A 20,623-nucleotide genomic window follows, 5' to 3' on the forward strand; every position below is an offset into this window, starting at 1 on the left:
GTCTTGCAAACAGCATCAAAGTAGAGTGTGCTATTATTCCTCCTACTCCCATGTTCTTATGATTAATTTCATTGGATTTGAGGGGTTTTTTTAATATTTGTTTCATTATTTCAGTAAGAGTTTTGGAAAACCCAAGTTAAAGGATTATGTTAGGCTATTTTCCTTGTCTCATTCAGCTTTTGCTTTTGGTCAAAATAATATATCATTGGCCTCATAATTTTTTCAGGTGAGAAACTGGATAATGACCTCATAGCCTCAATTATAGTGTTATATTTTCCCTAAGCTCTTTGTGGGTTTTTTTGGGTAAAATATCAGTTTCCATGTCTCACAACCTACTCCCATCCTTTGACATCTATGCAGATTTTGTTCCTTGTTGAATATTGTCCAAGCAAAAATTCAGAACATTAAGCCAGAATAAAAAAAAGACAGCAACAAGAGTTTTTCCTTAGTGCAGCAATTTTGGAATCAAAAGAGCTTTGTGTAGTAGGAAGCATTGAGTATCATCTGCCTTTTAATAAATAGTGTTGAAGTGAAATTAAATGAGATCTTTCATGTGGTTGCTTGATCGTTTCTCTGCAAGGTGACTCTGAGATTGATGATCATGTAGTAGGCTTTTTTAACCTGTCTCTGGAGTCTGTTCAAGATGTTGTAAGTTCCCTGTGTGTTTTTCCTATGACTCCACTGGGGACATTTTTAGTGAATCCAGAGCAGTTTTGTTTCTTTTTGTGGATTGGTTACAATGAGATCTGACAGTGCAAAAGTTTAATGCTGCTATTTTTCAACAGAGTTCCTGAGACAAAATGCCACATCTTGTTTTTGAAAAGCAATGGGGTAGCCTAGTTCAGGGATGATGATGGTACTGTTCCCTGAAGAGTCTGAGTAAGCTAGCCCCTCTTCCCTTCCTGAAGATTGAGATTTCATGAGACTTTGTAAATAGAGACACCACCTAAAGATCAGTTGTCCACTGGAATAATTTCACCAGGGAAGTGGTGGATTCCCCAGTGCTGAACAATTTTAAGATTCAGCTGGACAGGGTGCTGGGCCATCTTGTTTAGGCTGTGCTTTTCCCTAGAAAGGTTGGACCAGATGGTATTTGAGGTCCGTTCCAACCTGATATTCCAGGCTTTGCTGTATCTTTGCAAGTTGAAAAAGCATTTGCTGATTGATATTTAGGAGATCCACCTATTCCACTATCTCATTTTTTCCTATTATGCTGCAGCCAGTCCTCTCCATTTCATGGGTGAAACTCAGCGTTTTCTTTTCATTGCTCCTGACAGATAGTTCTTCTCAGAAGAGGCACAGTATGTGGCATGGGTCCTTTGTGGTCCTGTGGGTACAATTCCTGTGCAACATTTCAAGACCTCACTCTATGAGATAGGGTTTTTTTACAGGTGCATAGAGTACAGCACTGCAGTAAATTTCAAAATGTGTCCACTGAGAAAAGTGTTACTTTTGAAACATGTGTTCTTTAAAAAAAATAGAAAGCAAGAAAGACACTTCACCTGCATGCTTAGATTTTTTCTTTACTGTGTTAGCAAAGAAATCTTGGTCCCCTCTTCTGTGTAAAGTAGATTTTAAAATACTTTTTTTCATCTGAAAATTTATTCTTCCCTAATTTTAATTCAGCTTTAGGAAAGCATTCTATTTCAGAGTCTGAAAAGTCCACTTAACAGAGCTGATACAACTTTCCTATCAAAGAATGCAGTGTTGCAGTGTGCTGAGTCTGGAAAAAAAATACAAAGCTATTGCTACTAATTTCTGCACATTTTATTTCTACTGGAATTACCTCCTGGCTTGTGTTGTTTTGCTGAAGTGTATGGCACTATGCTAACCATTGTTAGCTGCTGCTCAGTGCAGAGGGATATTTTCAGTACAGTTGCAAAAATAGCATTGTATGCTTGCTGGCAGTGACAGTGAATGTGTAGGGCAGAGCCATGTCTCTGTTAAATGAGCTCAGCTATGGCATGACATGTTATAGCAATAGTATAAACCCAGCATATTTACCATAGTAACAGTAAAAGAGTGATAATGTATAGCATTAATCTCTCCCTGTTCTGCAAGGGCTGATAGGAATCTCTCGGCTAACCCAGCATTGGTTTTGGAGAGAGTAGGTCAGGAGATTCCATTGCTGAACATCATTCCCTGGTGTAGATTGTTCCTACATTTCACACATCCTTCCAGTATCCAAAGCCAGCTGTGTGTAACATTCCTGCTGCTTTTCACAACAGCTTTTGCCAAGCAACAGGTGAGTGAAGTTGGCAGGGCCAGACCAGGGCAGGGTTAACAGTGAGGTTATGGTTTCTTTGGATGCAGTAGTTGCCCATGGTTCCTTTGTGAGCATGTACCTGAAACACTGGTGTGGAGCATGAATACTGATAACCATAGTCATGCTGCTTATGGGCTCTGGGGTTTTACTTCTGATGAATAATGCAATACTCTCTATGTTACCAGGGAGGTCCTGCAGTTTGGATAAGAACTCACTCCTTCCTCACTCTCAGAGCTCTTGCTGGCATCTCTTGACTAGGATTGCCCAGGAGGGCTGCAGATGAAGGCAGAGTTTAACTTTTTCCAAATTGGAATTCTCTTGTTCCAGATTCCCACACTGATCAAACTTAGTCTCAGAGTCTTAAGTCTGGCATGGAGAAGATAGGACACAAAAGCAAAAGATACATGCTCCCTTTTGGGCCACTGGAAGAAAATTTAGGTCCTGGGTATTCATTATCTCTGTTTTTCTATCAGTTGCTGCCCCTTTGGGTTGATGCCTTTTTCTGAGCCCTAGATTCATGGTTAGGTGATAAAATGCAGCTAACTTTTTAAAGGATCCCCTCAAGTGCACAAGATACCAAAATGTGCTGAGGATACACCCATGACATAGAGTACAGTTTTACAAGTTTAGCAAATTATCATAATTAACAAGAATTCCCAGTTAGAGACACAAGTAATGAGGTAATTCCCCCTTTTGGTTCAATCCTCTTTTAAAGCCCCCCTTCCTCATTAGTTGTTTATGGGAAAGTGGCGCTCAACTTTGGTTCTCAGGAGAAGCAAAAATAGGATTGGGGCCTAGGCATGTGTTTTGTCTTTCCATCTAACAGAGCAGGTAAAATACTAGCTACGAATCTATTTCATTATACAATAATAGGCTACAGAGCTACATGAAGAATATATAAAGTATATGAAGAATACATAAAAGCAAAAATCAGTTTGACATTGGGATCCTCTGGCAAATTAACATGATCTGTCTCAATTCGCATCCAACTTGTTAGCAAAAACCTTTTAAGGCTTGCTAGCAGAAATCTTTATTTTAATAAGTAAGTGTTCTGATTTAATCCAGCTGATTTTGCACGTAGTATGTTCAACTAGCTCCTGTAAACCACTGTGACAGAGGATCAGAGGAGAGTGTTGCCAAGTAGTGTGGAAGCTCTGACCCCTTGAACAAGCAATCTGAAAGATTGCTCAAGTCATGTATCACTTACATGAAGAGATTTGAACCCTTTGCCAGGAAAGCAAAAGCTTTTATTGCCAGGTCTTGGGTATATGAGTAGTGTGACAGTAGCCATGCCGTATGTTGCCTCTCTGTTTGTGCAAATCTAATGGTCAACTATTGCTGCAGAGTGGACCAAAATGTTTTGTATCCCTGGCGTAAAATTGTCCACTTTCTTAACTGTGAAGAAAAATATGTGTGCAGCTCAAGTTATCAAACTTCATTGTTTATTTTAATTTTCTTTTTCTGTGAATGCTCAATGAAACTCACAACTTTTCTAATTCCCTAGGGATAAGTAAAGAGCAGTGCTTTTTCAGGTGAGGGCTGTAAGTGTTATGTAACATACCCCTACTCACAGCAGGCAGGAATTGAAGGCTAGACTGTTGATCCAAACTTTCCGCTTGGGATTCTTGTATCATTCCTATCATCAGGGAATGAGCATTGTAGATTTGGTTAATTCACGTAGTAAATAGTAATTTGAGCCTTTTAAATTTTTCTCCTATACTAGGATTTATCATGTAGATCTGAAAGATATTGATATTTGGGGCATATATGGGGTCTGTATATCTAGAGATATAAATATAGATATATACATAATTTTTTATTACTTTATTTTTTCCCCAGAAAAGTAACTGAATGAATAGAATGAAAAATCCTCAAGTCTTTCGGGATAATTCTGATTGGAAGGGGTTTAGAAGCTGTGATTTTACAGGGCATTAAATCTTGTTCTGCTCAGTGTTGGAAGAACCTGTGGGAGTTTGATTGTTACATACATTGAGGTGTTTTATGCCGATCATGTGGGGCTGTGCTCTGGGTTACACCGTGTGGAAAGTGTTTGTCCTGGAAGTAGCTCATAATGATTTTTAATTTGACTGTTCATCTTTGATGAATCTATGATCATATATATATATATATATATATATATATATATATATATATATATATATATATATATATATATAGTGGTTTCGAGGAAGATCCTGGGATGCTTTGTGTGGCTCAAATTATTAAGGGAGGTTTTATGTAGGTGCCTAGTTCTGCCCTTCTCACAGGTCTGCCAGAGGAATGATTTTCTAAAGGAAGAACAGCTATGTGGGTGAATACAGTCATGTGAGATGTACATTTTGTAAGGGTTTAGAAGGCAATCTGTGCTATAGCAAAGACCATTTACAGTGAATCCATCTGCTGGTGTAGATCATCATACTGAAAAGGTGTGCTATGCAATGTGGCATTTCTCCATGTCTGGGCATCAGCGGAAGTCCTGGTTTTCATCCAGGTGCGGTAGGGGAAATGAGAGTCAAAGCAGTTAGCTTAGAGACTTCTTCAAGGAGGTGGAGAAGCGTTTCATGAGCCACAGGCAGTAGCTGTTCACCCTGTTTTAGTCTCTGAGTGGCCCATAGCTCACCAGCCAAGCTGCTTCTCCCTGCACATTTTCAGGAGCTGCACAGAGCGGGGAGCCAGCAGTACCAAGTCATGGGAGAGGGCTTTGGCAAAGAGCCCTCTTTGGCAAATCTGCCTCTGTTGTTAAGTACCAGCCACCCCTATCTAGACTATTATTTTGATAAACTGCATTACTAGGAGAAAAGTAAAAACCCTTCACAGAAGATAGAGCCCAGTATATAGTAAACTCAATACACTTATCTTGGATTTGCTAATTTAAAGGTTATACTGTCCCTACGGATCCCAAAGGTCACCAGTCACTTTCCTGTCTCGGTGTCTCACTTCATTATCATGTTTTGCTCTTAAACTCAGTGGACAAAGACTTGCCAATGTTTGAGATGAAAAATATATGGGACAGAGTTCATCTCCTGTGTTCTTAGGATGAGGCTTATAATTGTCTGAACTTTGACATCCTTTGCAAAAGACCTAAATAAGAATTAATTTGTACAGCTTTCAGTGTCTTTCATTACAGCAAGAAATAGGGGGTTATTTTTGTTGTTATTTGAAGCCTTAAGTTTATTGAGTTTCTGGTATGAAAGGTCAGTTCTGTTTAGGCTGGGGTTTCTGTTGGTTACTTTTCTAATAGGCATCTGTGATGCTGTCAGAAGATAAACAACACACTTGGTATAAAATCCAATAGGATTGTAAACAAATATATATATATCTATCTTTGCAGTATAGATAAACATGTATATTATATGGATAATATGCATGTGTATATATATTTATACTTATTCGCGTTGGTTAGTCCTTTAGAATGTTGTAGTCATGGTCTTCTGTAGTGGCTGAAGTAGTGTCAATTGTTCTCTTTCACCTAGTTGTTTAGTCTTCTCCTGTGAAGCTGGTAGGATAAACCCCAAACCCTCTTTAAGCGCAAGACATGATCATGTGGCATACTTCAGGTATAGCCTCTCTGAAGTCAATGACAGTGTTGCTGTAGAAAGACTAAAAAAACCAGCTACATAGTCAAAAACATGAGTAAGGTTGTCAAAAGTTTTTAGCTGAAAATCAAAGTGCTGCTTACAAAATCACAAACTTTCCTGTCAGTGGGTTTTATATCTGTCTTCCTCTTAGCAGAAGCAGGCATGTTAAACCCCATCTGAAGGAGGCCCCAAATCTAGTTTTGCTTTGTGGTTTTGGGGTTTTTTTGAGAGGGAGCTTCCTGTGGCGTTTCATCAAAACCAGAGGCATTGAGCCCAGCAGGGAGAAAGAGTGAGAAGTATTTCAGCTGGCTTTGTTGCAGGCTCTGGGGGTGAGCAGGAGACCGCCTCTTCACTGTGGACCCCCCACCCAGGCAAGCTGCAGGGGATGCCAAGCCAGGCACATTCCTAGATGGCAGCACTTTTGCAGCCTACCTTTGGGAGGAGGCCAGAAATCCTCTACTTGACTTCTGGCCATAACAATCTGCAGACACAGTGAATTCCACTTAGCAAGGGAAAAGGAGGAGTGCATTAAAAAACTGGTCTATAAAGTAGTGTGGTACATTGTAAAGCCTTACAAGTGATCTGCTAAACTTTTATTTTAAAGAAAGGAAAATATATTTTAAATAAGTCTGTTTCAATATGCAAGTGCAGTAGGTAATGGGTTATACCTTTCCATTTCAGCATTGTCCCTAGGTTTCAAGGTACGCATGATGTTAGAAGGGTTTTTGGGGAAGATATCCTGATGCACACTGTCTCTGAGTTTCTGAAAGAGAAAGACCAAAATCCCCAAAACTATGTGTGTTTCAAGGAGGCATTTCCTGGGACTTCAGATTTGGCTTTGGTTGCTGAGGAATTTTATGTTGAGCTAAGATTTATAAATTCCAGGAAAATGTCCAGTGCCAAGCTCATTATTATTGTTATTACTTTAGTGTTATTCTTTACACTTGAAAATTACTACCAGTGAAGGATGGAAAGGACAGAAAGGTAGGGTAAGGCTTGATTTTATTGATTGTACTTCCTTGTTAGGCATTTGAGTTTAGTGTATTTGAGTTTGGGAGGGTGTGTTAAATTATTTGGAAGGGTTTTAGTTTACTTTTTCAAACTTTGTGTAATTGATGATACTTGAATTAATTTCCTGAACTCATTGTGAATTTAGGCATTTCATTTTAACACTAAGAGTCAATAGCTGTGTTGCAGTTGTATCCCAATATTCATTATAACTGAAGCCTTATACACAGAAGTTCGTCTTACAGAATATCTGGGCATATATTATGCATGCTTTCACAAGTACCACTAGAAAAAAAATATTGGCTAATTTGTTTGATTTCTGCCTTTTGTTTCCTGTTTTTAATTTTTGGAGCAGTATGTTTTAAAAATATGTTTTTGTTGTCAAATAAAAATATGTATATAACTATTGGATTTGCATGGTAGCAGGGAGGGCTATAGGGGTGGCTTCTCAGAGAAGCTGCTGGATGTCAGTTGACTCCATGACAGACTTGCTGCTGGTCAAGGTCAAGGCAGTCTGAGATGGTGGTAACACATCTGCGATAAGATATTTAAGCAGGAAAAAGTTATCATGCAGAAGTAATTGTGGCCAGAGAAGAGTGAGAACATGTGAGAGGAGCAACTCTGCTCACCAAAGTGAGTGGACAGGGAGGGACAAGAAGTGCTCTAGATGCCAGAGGTGAGATTTCTGTGCAGCCTGTGATGCACCTGTGGTGAAGCAGCTGTTCCCCTTCAGCCCATGGAGGAGACCCACACTGGAGCAAGTGGATGCCCAAATGGCTGTGACCCCACAGGAGACCCATGCTTGGGTAGTTTCCTGCCAGGGATCTGCAGACCCATGGAGAAAGGAGCCCACACTGGAGCAGGACTTGTGACCCTGTGGAGGACCCATAATTGTGGCAGACTGTTTGAAGGACTGCACACAGTGGAAGGGACCCATGCTGGAGCAGTTAGTGAAGAGCTGTAGCCCATGAGAAGGACTCATGTTGGAGAAGTTCATAGAGAATGTTCTCCTGTAGGAGGGACCCCATCCTGTAGCAGGGGAAGGACTTCTTTCCCTGAGGATGATGCCTTGAGAGGCTACCTAGAACAGAGGCTAGACAGTGTTAAAGGATTAAAGTAGGTATTTATTAAAAAGCCCTTTGAAGGATACACCTCAGGCAGTACAAGAGCCCGGCCGTGGCTACACCCAGGATGTATGACAGGTCACACATTTTCACACTTTTATAAGTTTTGGTTCATTTACATATTGGGGTTAATTGTCCAGTTACAGCTTCAGGTTATGAAGTCCCATCCTCCCAGATTCTTCTGCCCAATTTGCTGTTTATAGTTTTTGGGCCTAAAGCTGCAACAGTGTCTTTGGTTCTTGGGCCGGAGAAGGATTGTTTTGTCTAACTAAACTGCAAAGAGAACTTGCTAACACTTTATATGGAGTTTAGAGTTATATACTAATGCAGTACAGGATCTGGAAAATATAAAAGTTATAACTTAAGGCATGAAACAGGACACAGCAGCAGAAACAGCATATGATGAGCTGACCATAACTCCCTGTGCTGCTTGGAGGGCAGGAGCTTGAGCCCAGCAAGGAAGAAAGGGTAGAGAGAAGGTTTTTTTAAGATTTGTTTTACTTCTCATTATCCTTCTCCAATTTTGATTTGTAATAAATTCAACTAACTTCCCCACTCAGTAATTTCCCCACAGTTGAGTGTGTTTTGCTGGTGATGGTTACCAATGAGTGATCTTTCCCAGTCCTGATTCAACACATGAACCTTATGTTGTATTTTCTCTTCCTTGCCCATTTGAGGAGAGTAGTGATATAGTGTCTTTGGTGGGCACCTGGCATCCAGCCAGGATCAAACCACCAGTAATAATTAAAAAACAATATCTGTATTAATAGTGCATGCAGCCACAATTTAATAGTGTGGAATACATATGTGTGATATATGTATACATGTATACCTATATCTACATGTGAAGTGAGAGGAGGGAAAGCTTACCCCAGAGCCCTTTCTGCAGTTTTATAGAGAAAAGCCTTTTTGTGGGAGTAGTACAATCCCAATTACTTCTGAATTTAGCTGAATGTGTGTCAGAGATACTTTGTCTACTAGTTCTTATGATTGCTTTTTAAATATATCACTGTGGAGTGAAACTGATTTTTCCCTTAGTTTTCATTTTACTATGTTTTTGTATGTGGAACTTGGAGGACATGGTTTAGCAGTTTAGCACATAGACGTTGCCTTATGCTTGGTACTATATTGGTGTATTTGCTAGCCAGTGCAATGCTTTTAAAAGGCATATCTTCAAAGTTTTATGAACAAAGGTTTTGTCTTGATTGGCAAACAGATAGTACATTACTAAGTGATGATAAATACTACCTTTTTGTCATGCCTCAGTTTATGTGGATCATGGATTTTTCCTATTATATATGTAAGTATCCATTTTTTTGGTGGTGAATGGTGGCACATCCAGTTGGTGGCCAGTCATTAGTGGTGTTCCCCAGATCTCAATACTGGGACCTGTCCTCTTCAGTGTGATGATCTGGATGAGGGGATTGAGTGCTGTTCTGGTTTGAAAGTAAAACCAGTGAGAAACTCCAAGTCAGAAATACAATTTATTAGGAAAAGGGAAAAAAAACCCCAAATACATGCAATAATACAAAAGAAAAACCACTGACAGAGTAAGAATACAACCTGGCACCCTGCTAGTTAGGGTGGTGGCAGCAGTCCGGATGAAATGGTCTTGTTGAAGTGGTGATCCCATAGAAAAGATCTGACAGCTCCTGTCCTCTGGAAACCGGTGTGCGAGGGCTTCTTGTTCTGTCCCAAACCCCGGATTCTATCCAGGTGGGGATGCTTAGCTCCTCCCCTGTGGGCGGAGCATCTCATAATGGGCTGATATCATTCTGAGTCATGCAGTGGGTCCTTGATTACCCGTTAAACAGAGATGGCTGCTGGAGGGAGTTATCTCTGAGTCATGTGGCAAGACATTGATGGGCCTATTAACAGGAGATAAGGAAAAAAACATGCCCCTCCTGGTTTCAGCAGTTCTTGAGGATGGGAATAGAATACATCTTTATATTGTAACCTAGGACAAGTGCACCCTCAGTAAATTTGTGGATGATACCAGATTAGGAGGGAGTGTTGATCTGCTGGAGGGTAGGAAGGCTTTGCATAGGGTTCTGGACAGGCTGGATTGATGGGCTGACATCAAGATCCAAATCCTGCACTTGGGTGACAACAACCCCGTGCATCACTACAGGCTGGAGGAAAAGTGTCTGGAAAGCTGCCCAGAGGAAAATGGGCAATGGGTGCTGGTTTGACAGTATCTGAACATGAGCCAGTGTCTGCTCAGGTGGCCAAGAAAGCCAATGGCATCCTGAGCTATCCTGGGAATAATGTGGCCAGCAGGACCAGGAAAGTGATTGTCCTCCTGTACTCAGTATTGCTAAGGCCACATCTCAAATCGTGTGTCCATTCTTGGGCCCCTCATTACAAGAAAGGGCATGTCCAGAGAAGGGTAATAAAGCTGTTTGAAGGGTCTGAAGCACATTTTATGAGAGGTGGCTGAGGGAGTTGCGGTTGTTTAGTCTGGAGAAAAGGAGTCTCAGGGGTGACCCTATTATGCTCTACAACTACCTGGAAGGAGGTGAGGGTTCAACACTTCTCTCAGGAAACCAGCAACGGGATGGGAGGAAATGGCCTCAAGCTGTGCCAGAGAAGGTTCAGGTTGGACATCAGGAAGAATTTCTTCACAATTGTTAAACATTATTAGAATGAACTGCCTAGGGAGGTGGTAGAATGATCATTCCTGCAGATATTCAAGAAACAATTGGATGTGGCACTTAGTGCCATGGTCTAGTCAACCAGGTGGTTTTTGACCAAAGGTTGGACTTGATTATATCAGAGGTCTTTTTCAACCTTAATGGTTCTATGATTCTGTGATTCTAAGTACTTTCCATAGTGGAGAAATGTGTAGCTGTACATTAACACATATGGGAATGGGTCGTAGTGTCAACCCTGGCCAAACAGCATAGTTGAAATGTGGCCATTTTCACAGTGAATGGAGTCAGCTGACCTAACAGCTCTATGGGGGCAATGTATCTTGGTGTTGTTTCCTCTATTGTTTTCTTCAAAAAATTAAGTTCAGCAGTTCTCAGCAAGCAGGGATAAGAAATATTTAGCTGGTGTAATACAGTGAAAGTCAATGTATGTCTATTAAAATGAGAGTGTGGCAGCAAAAGAGGTAGAACTTCTCATTGTGGCACCAGATCCCCGTTTCTCCTTACAGTTCCACCACCTGCTCTGCACATCCCTTAAAAGATAGGAGGAACAAAAACATGATTGGTTTTGTTGACTGTTTCTGAAAATTGTTTTGGGGCTTAATCACTTGAAGAATTTATGATGCCTCTTCAGCTTCTGAGGTGCTGTGCTTTAAAAATTTGCTGCAATAGCTTTTCACCAGTTAAGATAAAAGTTCATGAGTGAGAGAGAGTTGGAAGTATCTACTAAATAAAAAAGTTTTTGTCTTCCCTTTTTTACTCAAATATTTGCTGTGATGGCTGGGATCAGTAAGCCATCTATAAAATAAGTTCCATCCAGGGATGAGAAGGAAGAGGTAAGAGGCTTTAATTAATCATATAGAAATAGCCATTTTCTCAAAATAAGGAGCAAATCCAAGATGTTTCAAGCCAGGCTTGCTGGGTTTCAGAGTGGGATGTGCCTACAGCATTTACTTGTGAGATCATGGACTAGGACAGGAAATTTCTCCCTAATGCCAAAGAAAACTTCATTTTCCTCTCTAGATCTTTTTATGAAACAACTGTTGGGGTTCCCCAATCCCCTTTCAAGTTTATTTTCTGGTAATGAATCAAAGGATCAATTTCTTATTAGTATCCAGATGCCCCACTGCCCCGTATCTTCATATGCAGATTTGGCTGTGTGAATGTCAGCAAACTTTGGTATGGAGTTTTGCCTGCTCGTTAAGCATTGGGATGGTGAGGGTCAATTGGTGAAACAGCAGTTTACAGAATTTAATGTGTGTGACATTCATATTTCTTGATGTGGCTTGTTAGGGGAATATCTATGTGTTGAAAATGAAGACCTTCACTCCCTGTGGCATCTTTAAAACAGACCTTTATGGTACACAGAAAATATACTTTTATTCCATTTTATAATTTGATGTGATATCCAATATTCTTTAATCATTATATTCAAGAGGTTAGATAAATGCTAGTTTCATTACAAGGTCTTGATGAGCAAGTCTGTATTGGGTCTATAACTCCCTCTCTGTAATATTTTTTCTATCAGGTAATGATTAACAGTAATTTTCACATTATAGTTGCTATTGATGCTGGTTTATCATTGTCTTGGCCTTCATGTTGTTCACATTGTTACTTGAATTCCACCCGTGTTTGGAAATTACTTATAAGAGAATAAATGTTTGAAGCTTGAGATCTAGAGCTGTTATGTTAAAAGAGTAAAGCCATCTTAATTTCTTTCCATCATGAACATCTTTTTCCTCCTTTTGAGTGATTCTGTCACCCACTTTGCTTTGGCAAGGGGAGAGTTATACACAGAAGAGCTTCTGACCACAAAGTGCTTGCTTGAAGTTGCCAAGTAAACTATATTTCCATAAAGTGGAACAAAACTCATTGGATTTTCACTCTGAGAGAAACTCCATAAAATGCACATGAAAATATTTCCTAGACACGACTGCTTTGTCAGCTACAGCCATCTGTGCTAACTACTGCAGTCTATCTTCAGAGTTACTATCACTAACAGGATGATTTTTTCCCCAGCTTGCAATATATACTCACTGTTCATGAGAGACACTGTGGCCTTTCCAGGTGGCCTGGTGCCACCACTGAGTGCTATTTCCACTGCCTACAAAGCTGGCCTCAGAGAAGAAGTGACCTGTGCATCCTGACCCTGTGCACAGCTCTCCCTGCGCTTCCCCCCTGTCCAGTCCCTGGGTTGTGCAGTACTGAGAGTTTGGTACTGATGGCAGTGGTTGTTTGAAGCCTTTGTGCATTTGGAACTTGTGAAACAGATGAGCAAAAGAAGAAAAATGAAACCCCCAAAGCTGCAGGCTCAGTTTGTGAGATACGGAGATTTCCAAGCGAAGGTGAATTCCTGTTGCCTTTGGCATTGGCTGTGGAGTGGAGTTGGGGAAGGTCTGTGCTGTCAAGGTCCAGCCCAGAAACAGAAACAAGGAGTAAATACCGTCTGCTCAGTTACCAGAGAGTACTGCTGACAAAGACACAAAGCAGACATCGACTGCTAGTTATCTGAAGAAAAGAGAGGCTTAAGGGGCTTTCGAGGATGATAATCAGGGCAGATTCTATGAAATATCTGAGGTAGATCAGACACACCATTTCAGTGATTTCAGATGATCTTGAATTCTTGTATAGTGCCAGTGAGTTCCCAGTCAGTAATACCACTAATCCTCTTTGTGTTCTTGCAGTTTTAAAATATCCTACAAAGCACTATTTTAGAGGAAAGTGTGGTGTCTGTGGAATTTTGTATTAGAACAACTAAGCTGTATGTGCATGAGGGGCCCTCCAAGATTAAATTACTCTGAGCTGTACTTGTTGTCAGTCATAAGGAAACTCAGTCAGAGCCAGACCTTTTATGTGAAAAAAATCCCTAGCCTTTTATGAGCTCAGGCATCCCTAATTGCACTACATATGTGGATAACTGTGACCCACATTCTTTTGTACCTCAATTGCTGTGGAAAGAAAGTTTATTAGTATGTTCAGGAGATGGCTGTTAAGTTAATTGGTACATCTTTGTATCCTTGGAGCCTCAGTGAGGGCATTTAGAGAACTGCAAGACAGGGAGAGATAAGTAGGAGCAAAATAAAAATTTTGTTTTCCGAACCCTAGAGAAACCCATGAGCTGTTGATAGCACAACTGAAGGGCTTAGACCAAGATCATGAAGAGTGATTTGAAGGAACCATTTCAAACATCATCAAAGAGATGAGTCTTTATTTTAGGTTCCTGACATGTTTGTTCTACCCCTCTTTGCAAGCCATGTATGTAGGAAGCAGATTACCAGCTGTGAAGAGTCATATGTTTTGTGATATCTCCCAAAAGTAAGAAGTTCTTAAAATGCAGGTCAAGTCTATATAATTGTCCTGTTGTGTGGAACAAAACATCCAGATGTTCATCCTAATTCACATTTGGGAAAGTATCCCTTCTCACAAAAAGTTTACATTGAAATTACTGAGAAATAAGTATGCCTTTTAGTCAGGGTCCATGATGAGAATAAAAAATGTTACAAATTTAGCAAATTTTCCCAGTGCCCAGTGTAAGCCTCTCCCTTTGGTGCAGGTCAAAGAATTTCCAAATAGCTAGTGGGGATAGCTATAAAGTCTGTATGCCAGAGAGGATATAGTAGGTAGATGCATAGTACTTAACTTTTGAGACTTAGCATAGCATGAGGTGGACAGTGCAAGTGTCTTGCACTCTCTTGTGATATTTTCTCAGGAAATTTATTTTAAGACTTCTCGGATGAGGATACTGTTCATGATCCTCTGTGGTGTTAAGTGCACTGGTTCACAGACAGGCACCATAGAACAAGAAAACTAGTAACAACAAGGAAAGCAGAGTGTGTGCTCTGACAAGAGATGCAGGGTTCCTCAGAATTCACTCTTGTTATTCTGATTTTGTATCCTTTGGAAAACAAGCAGCATTGCAAGAAAAAATCTGAACAAGTTAAGTAAATTTTCAACATTTTCAAAACAGGAGTGTTCTGCCAACAACACAAGACTTCCAGGACATTTTCTCATCAGTTCTGGAAAGTATGCGCTAGTACCTAAGATTTGTGAGGAGGATTTTTTCAGTTTAAACAACAACATTAAAAAAAGACCTTTAATTTGAGTATAGCTCAGGAAAGAGAAATATAAATGTATTTTCTAGAAACTTGAGGTTTTTTCCCTTTTAAAAATATACAGATTATTTTAATAATTCCTTAATGAAGTTTCAATGCCTTTCATTGGTGCTTTCTTAAGGAACTTTTAATCAAAAGTTCCTTAAGAAATAACAGGTAATCAGAAGAGTTTTTAAAAGAATGATATGAAGTCTGGCACAGATAGTCAGCAGTATTCAACACAATACATAAATTACCTTAAGTTCAGAAATTAATATCACTTTCTGTTGAGAGCCACATCTGGCATATCCTTTTCACATGTTTAGTATTGTTCTGTTTCATCTCCTTAGTGACACTGCAGATGCAGTATCTACTAGTAGGTTGTATGCTTAGAGGAGCAAAGAGCTAACAGGTCATAAATGAGTGTTAGAATAGTTGAATTCACACTTTCTCTGTGAGAACATTGGTGAATGCAAAGTAACACAAATTACCTGTACTTATATGAATGTTTGATTTTGCTGATAGTCATAATATTGTAGAAGAGTTGTCAGATAGGTAAAAGCCTGGTATTGGAGTACTAGTGTTGAAGGGCAGTTATGGGCTGGGGAAGATTACTTTAGGAGATATTTTAGGCAAGGAACTTGCAATCAGTCATGGGTGGAGATGAGTGGGGAGAAAGTTGAGGAAGTGAAGTGATGACTCTGGATTGGTGCCAAGGCAAACATCAATTCAGAGGAGTTGTTCTACCTTTGGGAAGAAATGAATGATGCTAAGGTTGGGAAAAATAAAAGCCAGATATAATTATATGAATGGCAAGATCAAGCTCAGGAAGACTGGCGGATTTTGGTAGGACATAAGTGAGAGAGAGAATGGTCCGGTTGTAGTGGCTAGCCAGTAAGTCATCCCATACCAGCTATGCAAGAATCACGTGGGGAAAAAACCCATATGGGGTCTAATTTGAAAATGGTAAGTCAGGATGAGGCTGAGGAAGTTTCAATGTCTTGAACTTGTGTGTTTCATTGCTCATATTATAATGATGAGGAACCTTTCTTTTCTGTGGTAAAGAACTTTGAGAAACAGACTGTAAGCCAGGCTGAGCTTCATATTTCTCATAACTAGGTCAACATTTGTGTTGAAGTCATAATACAGTTATTTGACTAATTATCTGACTATTTATCTGATCAACTAAGAGTATGTAACACTCTGAAATGTTTCAGAAAGAAAGTTTTCCAGATAAAGCTTCACACTGTCTTGTTGGAAGGGGAACAGCCAACCCTTTTGGTGATGTTTTCTATGCAAACTAGGAACTGCTATGAAGCTCATGCAGTAAGCTGTTTTTCAGATGGGCTGTATAGTCATAGAGAAGCATTGTTCATAAAAAGCATAACCTAACATCAGCAAGAAGTGATATCTGCAGTTTCTGTAAGCCCTGAGTTGTGCTGATGTTCCCTATTTGTAAGATAAGACAGCACCAACCCTTCAGCCTCCTGGAACGGTGTGAAAATTGAGTTTAGAGAGCTGACCACCATAGGAAAACACAAAAAGAAACAATTTTCTCTCCTTCCAGAACAGCACACTGAAATTGAAGCCTGAAGCTAAACAGTGAGCAGTGAAGGAAAACCAAAATATTTACTCATTAGCTGAGCTTCTTCATCTTGATCACAAAGCAAGCCAAGGAGTCCATGGGAAAAGCTTTCTGGTAGCCTTTAATTTATAAATTTGTGGGAGGCTGAAGCAGTATGATGAAGCCAAACTCATTTCTGCTGTTTCCTAACATTGAAAAGTTTTATTGTACACCATTACTAGAATCACTCAAGTTGGAAGGGTCCCATAGGGATCACTAAATCCAACTCCCTGCTCCTCACGGGGCTCCCTAATTAAACCATATAACCTAGAGCATTGTCCAGATACTTTCTGAACTCAGACAGGTTTGGTGCCCTGACCACTTTCCTGGAGACCCTGTTACTGATTGACCACCCTCTCAGGGAATAACCTTTTCATACTCTCTACTCTGAACTTCAGTAATGTAGTATTAATATTAATCATTAAACTGGACAGTGTGCTAATGAAAGTCATTCAAGTAAATTTCCCTGTTTTTGTTAGTGCAAGAGAGACTCCTCTCGTCTTGATGAACTGAGAATTTATTATCTGAAGGGTGGTGATAGATTGAGAGTTGGTGATCTGAGGGGTGATAACTGAATTGAAAATACAAAGTTTTGTCCTACTGTGATGTATTAGAAATTTAGTGGAAGGAGGAGGAATGTTTTGGAAAGTTTTAATTCTGAGTTCTGTGTGTTTCTTTTTGCATATAGTTGTAAGTTAATAAAGTTTTTTTCTTTATTCCTAAGTTAAAACCTGCTTTACTCTATTCCTAGTCACATCTCACAGCAGACACTAAAAAATATATATTTTCATAAAAGCACTAGCATTACACCAGCATCAAACCATGACACCCCTGATTCTAATGTGTTTAGTCATGCAGTATTTCCTCATGATCTGTCTTTTAGAGCAAGGTTCTTATGGCTGTCTTCTTCCCAATGCTGGTCTGACTAATGTAAAATCAGGAAGTACAACACAGTGCTATGATGGGAAATATTTAATTTTCCATAGTATTTCATCATGATAGTGTTTCTTAGCTATCTGCTTTTTCTCCCCAAATCCGTTATCTCATGGTCTTTTTTGTTTTCTTGCAGGAGGAGCTGGGTATTGCTTGTGAGTTACTGGAATCAGATTTCCTCAAGTGCAGTGTGGGATTTCCTTTCATGAGATCCAAATCTAGGGTAACTTTATGATATTTGCATTTGCAGAATACTGGTCCATTTACCTTTGTCTCAAAGAGTGGCTGGAAAGCCAATTGCTCAGTTAAACGTCTATGATTGATACTTTCTCTAGCTTGCTAAGCCAGAAATCCAAGCCTTTCACAGTTACAGAGACTAGCTATCCTTTTCCCCACCAGACAGGGCCAATGACAGTGCTCTGGACACTGCAATAAAATGGCTTTGAAAAATGGTGCAAAAGTTGTAGCTTTGGAAAACTTACATATTTCCTCTGCAAAAAATTAGAAAAGGACTCTCTGTCTTACTTATGTTGCCTCTGTGAGTTTTTTGTCTTCTTTCACATTAAAAAAATCCAACTGGGTTCTTCCTGCCACTAAAATGATCTATATAAATGACCAACCCAGAAAGGTGAGAAAATGAGGAATAACTTAAGGATGGCCTGAAAAAAATGGGTCTGAAATTTTTCAGAAAGTTTCCATTTCAAAAGCAAATCCTTTCCATTTGAAATGATGTATCCTTTTACCCAATATTAAAGTTTTTGTTTTCTGTTTTTATAATTGACTCTTTTTGTTCTATTTTCAAAAAGTAAAAAATATTTTAAATGGAATTGAAAAAATACATGCAGTAGCAAAATATTATCTAGAATGTAAGAATGTAAGCAATTGAAATTACAATGGATTTGGACACTATTTTACTTGGCCAAAGTCTGTTTTGGAGTTAGGCAGAAAAATTACATGGAGAAGTAATCCACCAAAGTAAAATTCTTATTTCAAAATTAGCACCTGTTTTCACCCATTATGATCCGTGTCCTGAATGCTGCTTTGGCTTGTGCCACTTGCTCCAGGTCTCCAAGTGCAGGCCTGTGGTGTGGACTTCATTCCCCCAAAAGCTCTCTTAATCAACAAATAGCATACTGACATAGTTTCAGGTAGTGATTGTCCTGTTCTGCAAGACTCATTCCCAGGCAGATGATCTCCTCAAGAAATATCTTTGAATGGCAATTCTAGTAAAGGTCTTCTCTTAATGAAGGAAAACCCAAACTCTATAGTATTTATAGAGAAACACAATTACTAATACTTAAAAGGTAATTTGCAGAAGTGCTCTTACACATATCAAAATATGCTACTTTTGTGAAATTAGGCCAGTAAAATATAAATAAAGTTTCAGGATAAATACACTTTAAAACAATATGCAGAGTCTATAAATATGGTTTTTTTTCTTTGCACAGTATGAGTTCAATGTGATCTTTGACACAAGCCATTTGACTGGGCAGGAAGAAACACTTACCTTCCTTGTCACTGCCCAAAGGTAAGGGGACCATTATATGTCTAGATGACTTGGATATTCTTTGTTCCATAAAGTGTGCATTATGTGTGCTTGACAATTACATGCTGTAGATGTGTATATGTGTAGTAAATTAGGTTAAATTACTGGGGCTAAAAGCATGTATTTTGATGATGCAGAGGAACTATGTATTGAAGCTTTCTGAAAAATGAGGTAGGATCATACATAGGTTTTTTTGCCAGGCAGTTGCCATTCTGCAGGATCATTCTGTATTCTCTCAGTTGAAAGGCTCTTGTGTTTCAGTGGCTATCTCTTTGGACCATATATCAAGCTCAGCTCAGCTGCAGTTGATGATCAACACAAGATAGCCCAACCCATTTGTTCCAGCATTTGACTGAAATAAACATGCTGGGATGCAAACCAAAAAAGTTACATGCTTTAATCAGATAGTCAAGGATCCCAGTGTTAGGTTCTAAAGTCACATATCTATTTTTCCCCACTCTGGATCTTCAGTGAGTCATGACAGACTGTGGAAAACATCTAGATAGTGTACTTCCCAAAGAGCACTTCAAGTAGGCATTGAAGTAGGGTGTTGCAAAGTATGCATGCATAGGCATTTTGTCTTGGGCAGGATAAAAGGTGTGACACATGCTCTGTGCCTTCTAAGATGATGTACCATGAAGAAGCATACTTGCATGGGTGATTCAGTAACATGTATGGGAACATGATATGTGCAGCTGCATTAACATTGGCCATGAACTGCTGCTTTGTTATGTTGGGTGGTTGACTAGTTCCTCCTCCCATTTACTGTGTAAATGAGCCAACTGCATATCCTTATGTATCCAAATCATGATCTTCAGTCTAAATTCTCCTCCCAAATGGGATGACTCCTCTACAAAAAGGTAGAGATGAGAGATAAGATGTAGCAGCTGCTGAGTGACTGCCCTTACAAGGCATGGTCCTCCCCTGCAGTAGCAGCTGTAGGTGGGAACAAGATCCTGCAGCACACAGGACTGGTATGAGACAATGAAAGTGAGACACATCACCATGTCTTGCACAAATTTGCACAACCAGTGTTTTCCAACCTTGGATAGCACAGGACTTCCCTCTGTAATCTCACTTCTTATATTTCTGTGCCCTACCAGTGAGAAGTACTAGTCTGTGCCTTTAGATGAGCAAAGAAATAAACAGTAATTGTTACACATTGAGTGCATCCTTAGAGATGTTATGAGAAAGTTTCTCATTGTAGAAGGTTGAGAGAGACTAGTTATGCTTTGAAGGATTTAGCTGAACCTCCAAAGAGAGTAGTGCAGGTCTCAATGCTGATTACCTTCATTTCCTCTGTGACTTTAGGCAAATTGCTTAATGCCCTGGCTGTCAAATGAGTGTAACAAAATCTTTCTACCACAAGAGTTGCAGGGAGCCCTGAGGTAAAGTCAATTATAAGGAAATTGAGAGAGAGTACCTGAGCTGCAGTCAGACTGCCATATGTGAAGGCCTTTTTTCCACGCAGAACTGGAGCTAGTCTGACAGAAATAGCTGGTCAGGGAAGCTATGTTATTCTGTCACAGGAAAGCAAGTGTTGCCTTTCAAGTGTCTACTTGAGCCTGTCCCGTGTAGCTGCAAATTTGGCAGTAGAATCTGTGATAAGAGACTGGTTCAGTATTGGAAAAAGAATTAAACACCACATTATATTTCTCTTACACTATTTGGTTGTTTTTAAAAAAACAACAAACCTTTTTCTTTGCTTCCAGGTGTGAACTGTTTTTCTAGAGCTAGATTCACTGAGTTGTGTTCTCCTTTTCTGACAGTACCTTTACTCCATTTGAAACAGATAAGAACAT

At 39.6% G+C, this 20,623-nt stretch overlaps 1 protein-coding gene across 1 annotated transcript in view; it reads left to right on the forward strand.

Annotated features, from left to right (window-relative positions):
• The window catches only part of ITGA9 (integrin subunit alpha 9), a 226,119-nt gene that overhangs the window by 139,943 nt on the left and 65,553 nt on the right, over positions 1-20,623 (forward strand). Inside the window, exons 19-20 of the mRNA XM_084226021.1 lie at positions 17,412-17,498; positions 18,724-18,803. Coding sequence (XP_084082147.1) covers positions 17,412-17,498; positions 18,724-18,803 — 167 coding nt within the window. The remainder of the gene's footprint in view (positions 1-17,411; positions 17,499-18,723; positions 18,804-20,623) is intronic.

Source organism: Fringilla coelebs (genome assembly GCF_963513975.1).
Source record: "Fringilla coelebs genome assembly, chromosome: 1".
In the NCBI taxonomy this organism is placed as follows: domain Eukaryota; kingdom Metazoa; phylum Chordata; class Aves; order Passeriformes; family Fringillidae; genus Fringilla; species Fringilla coelebs.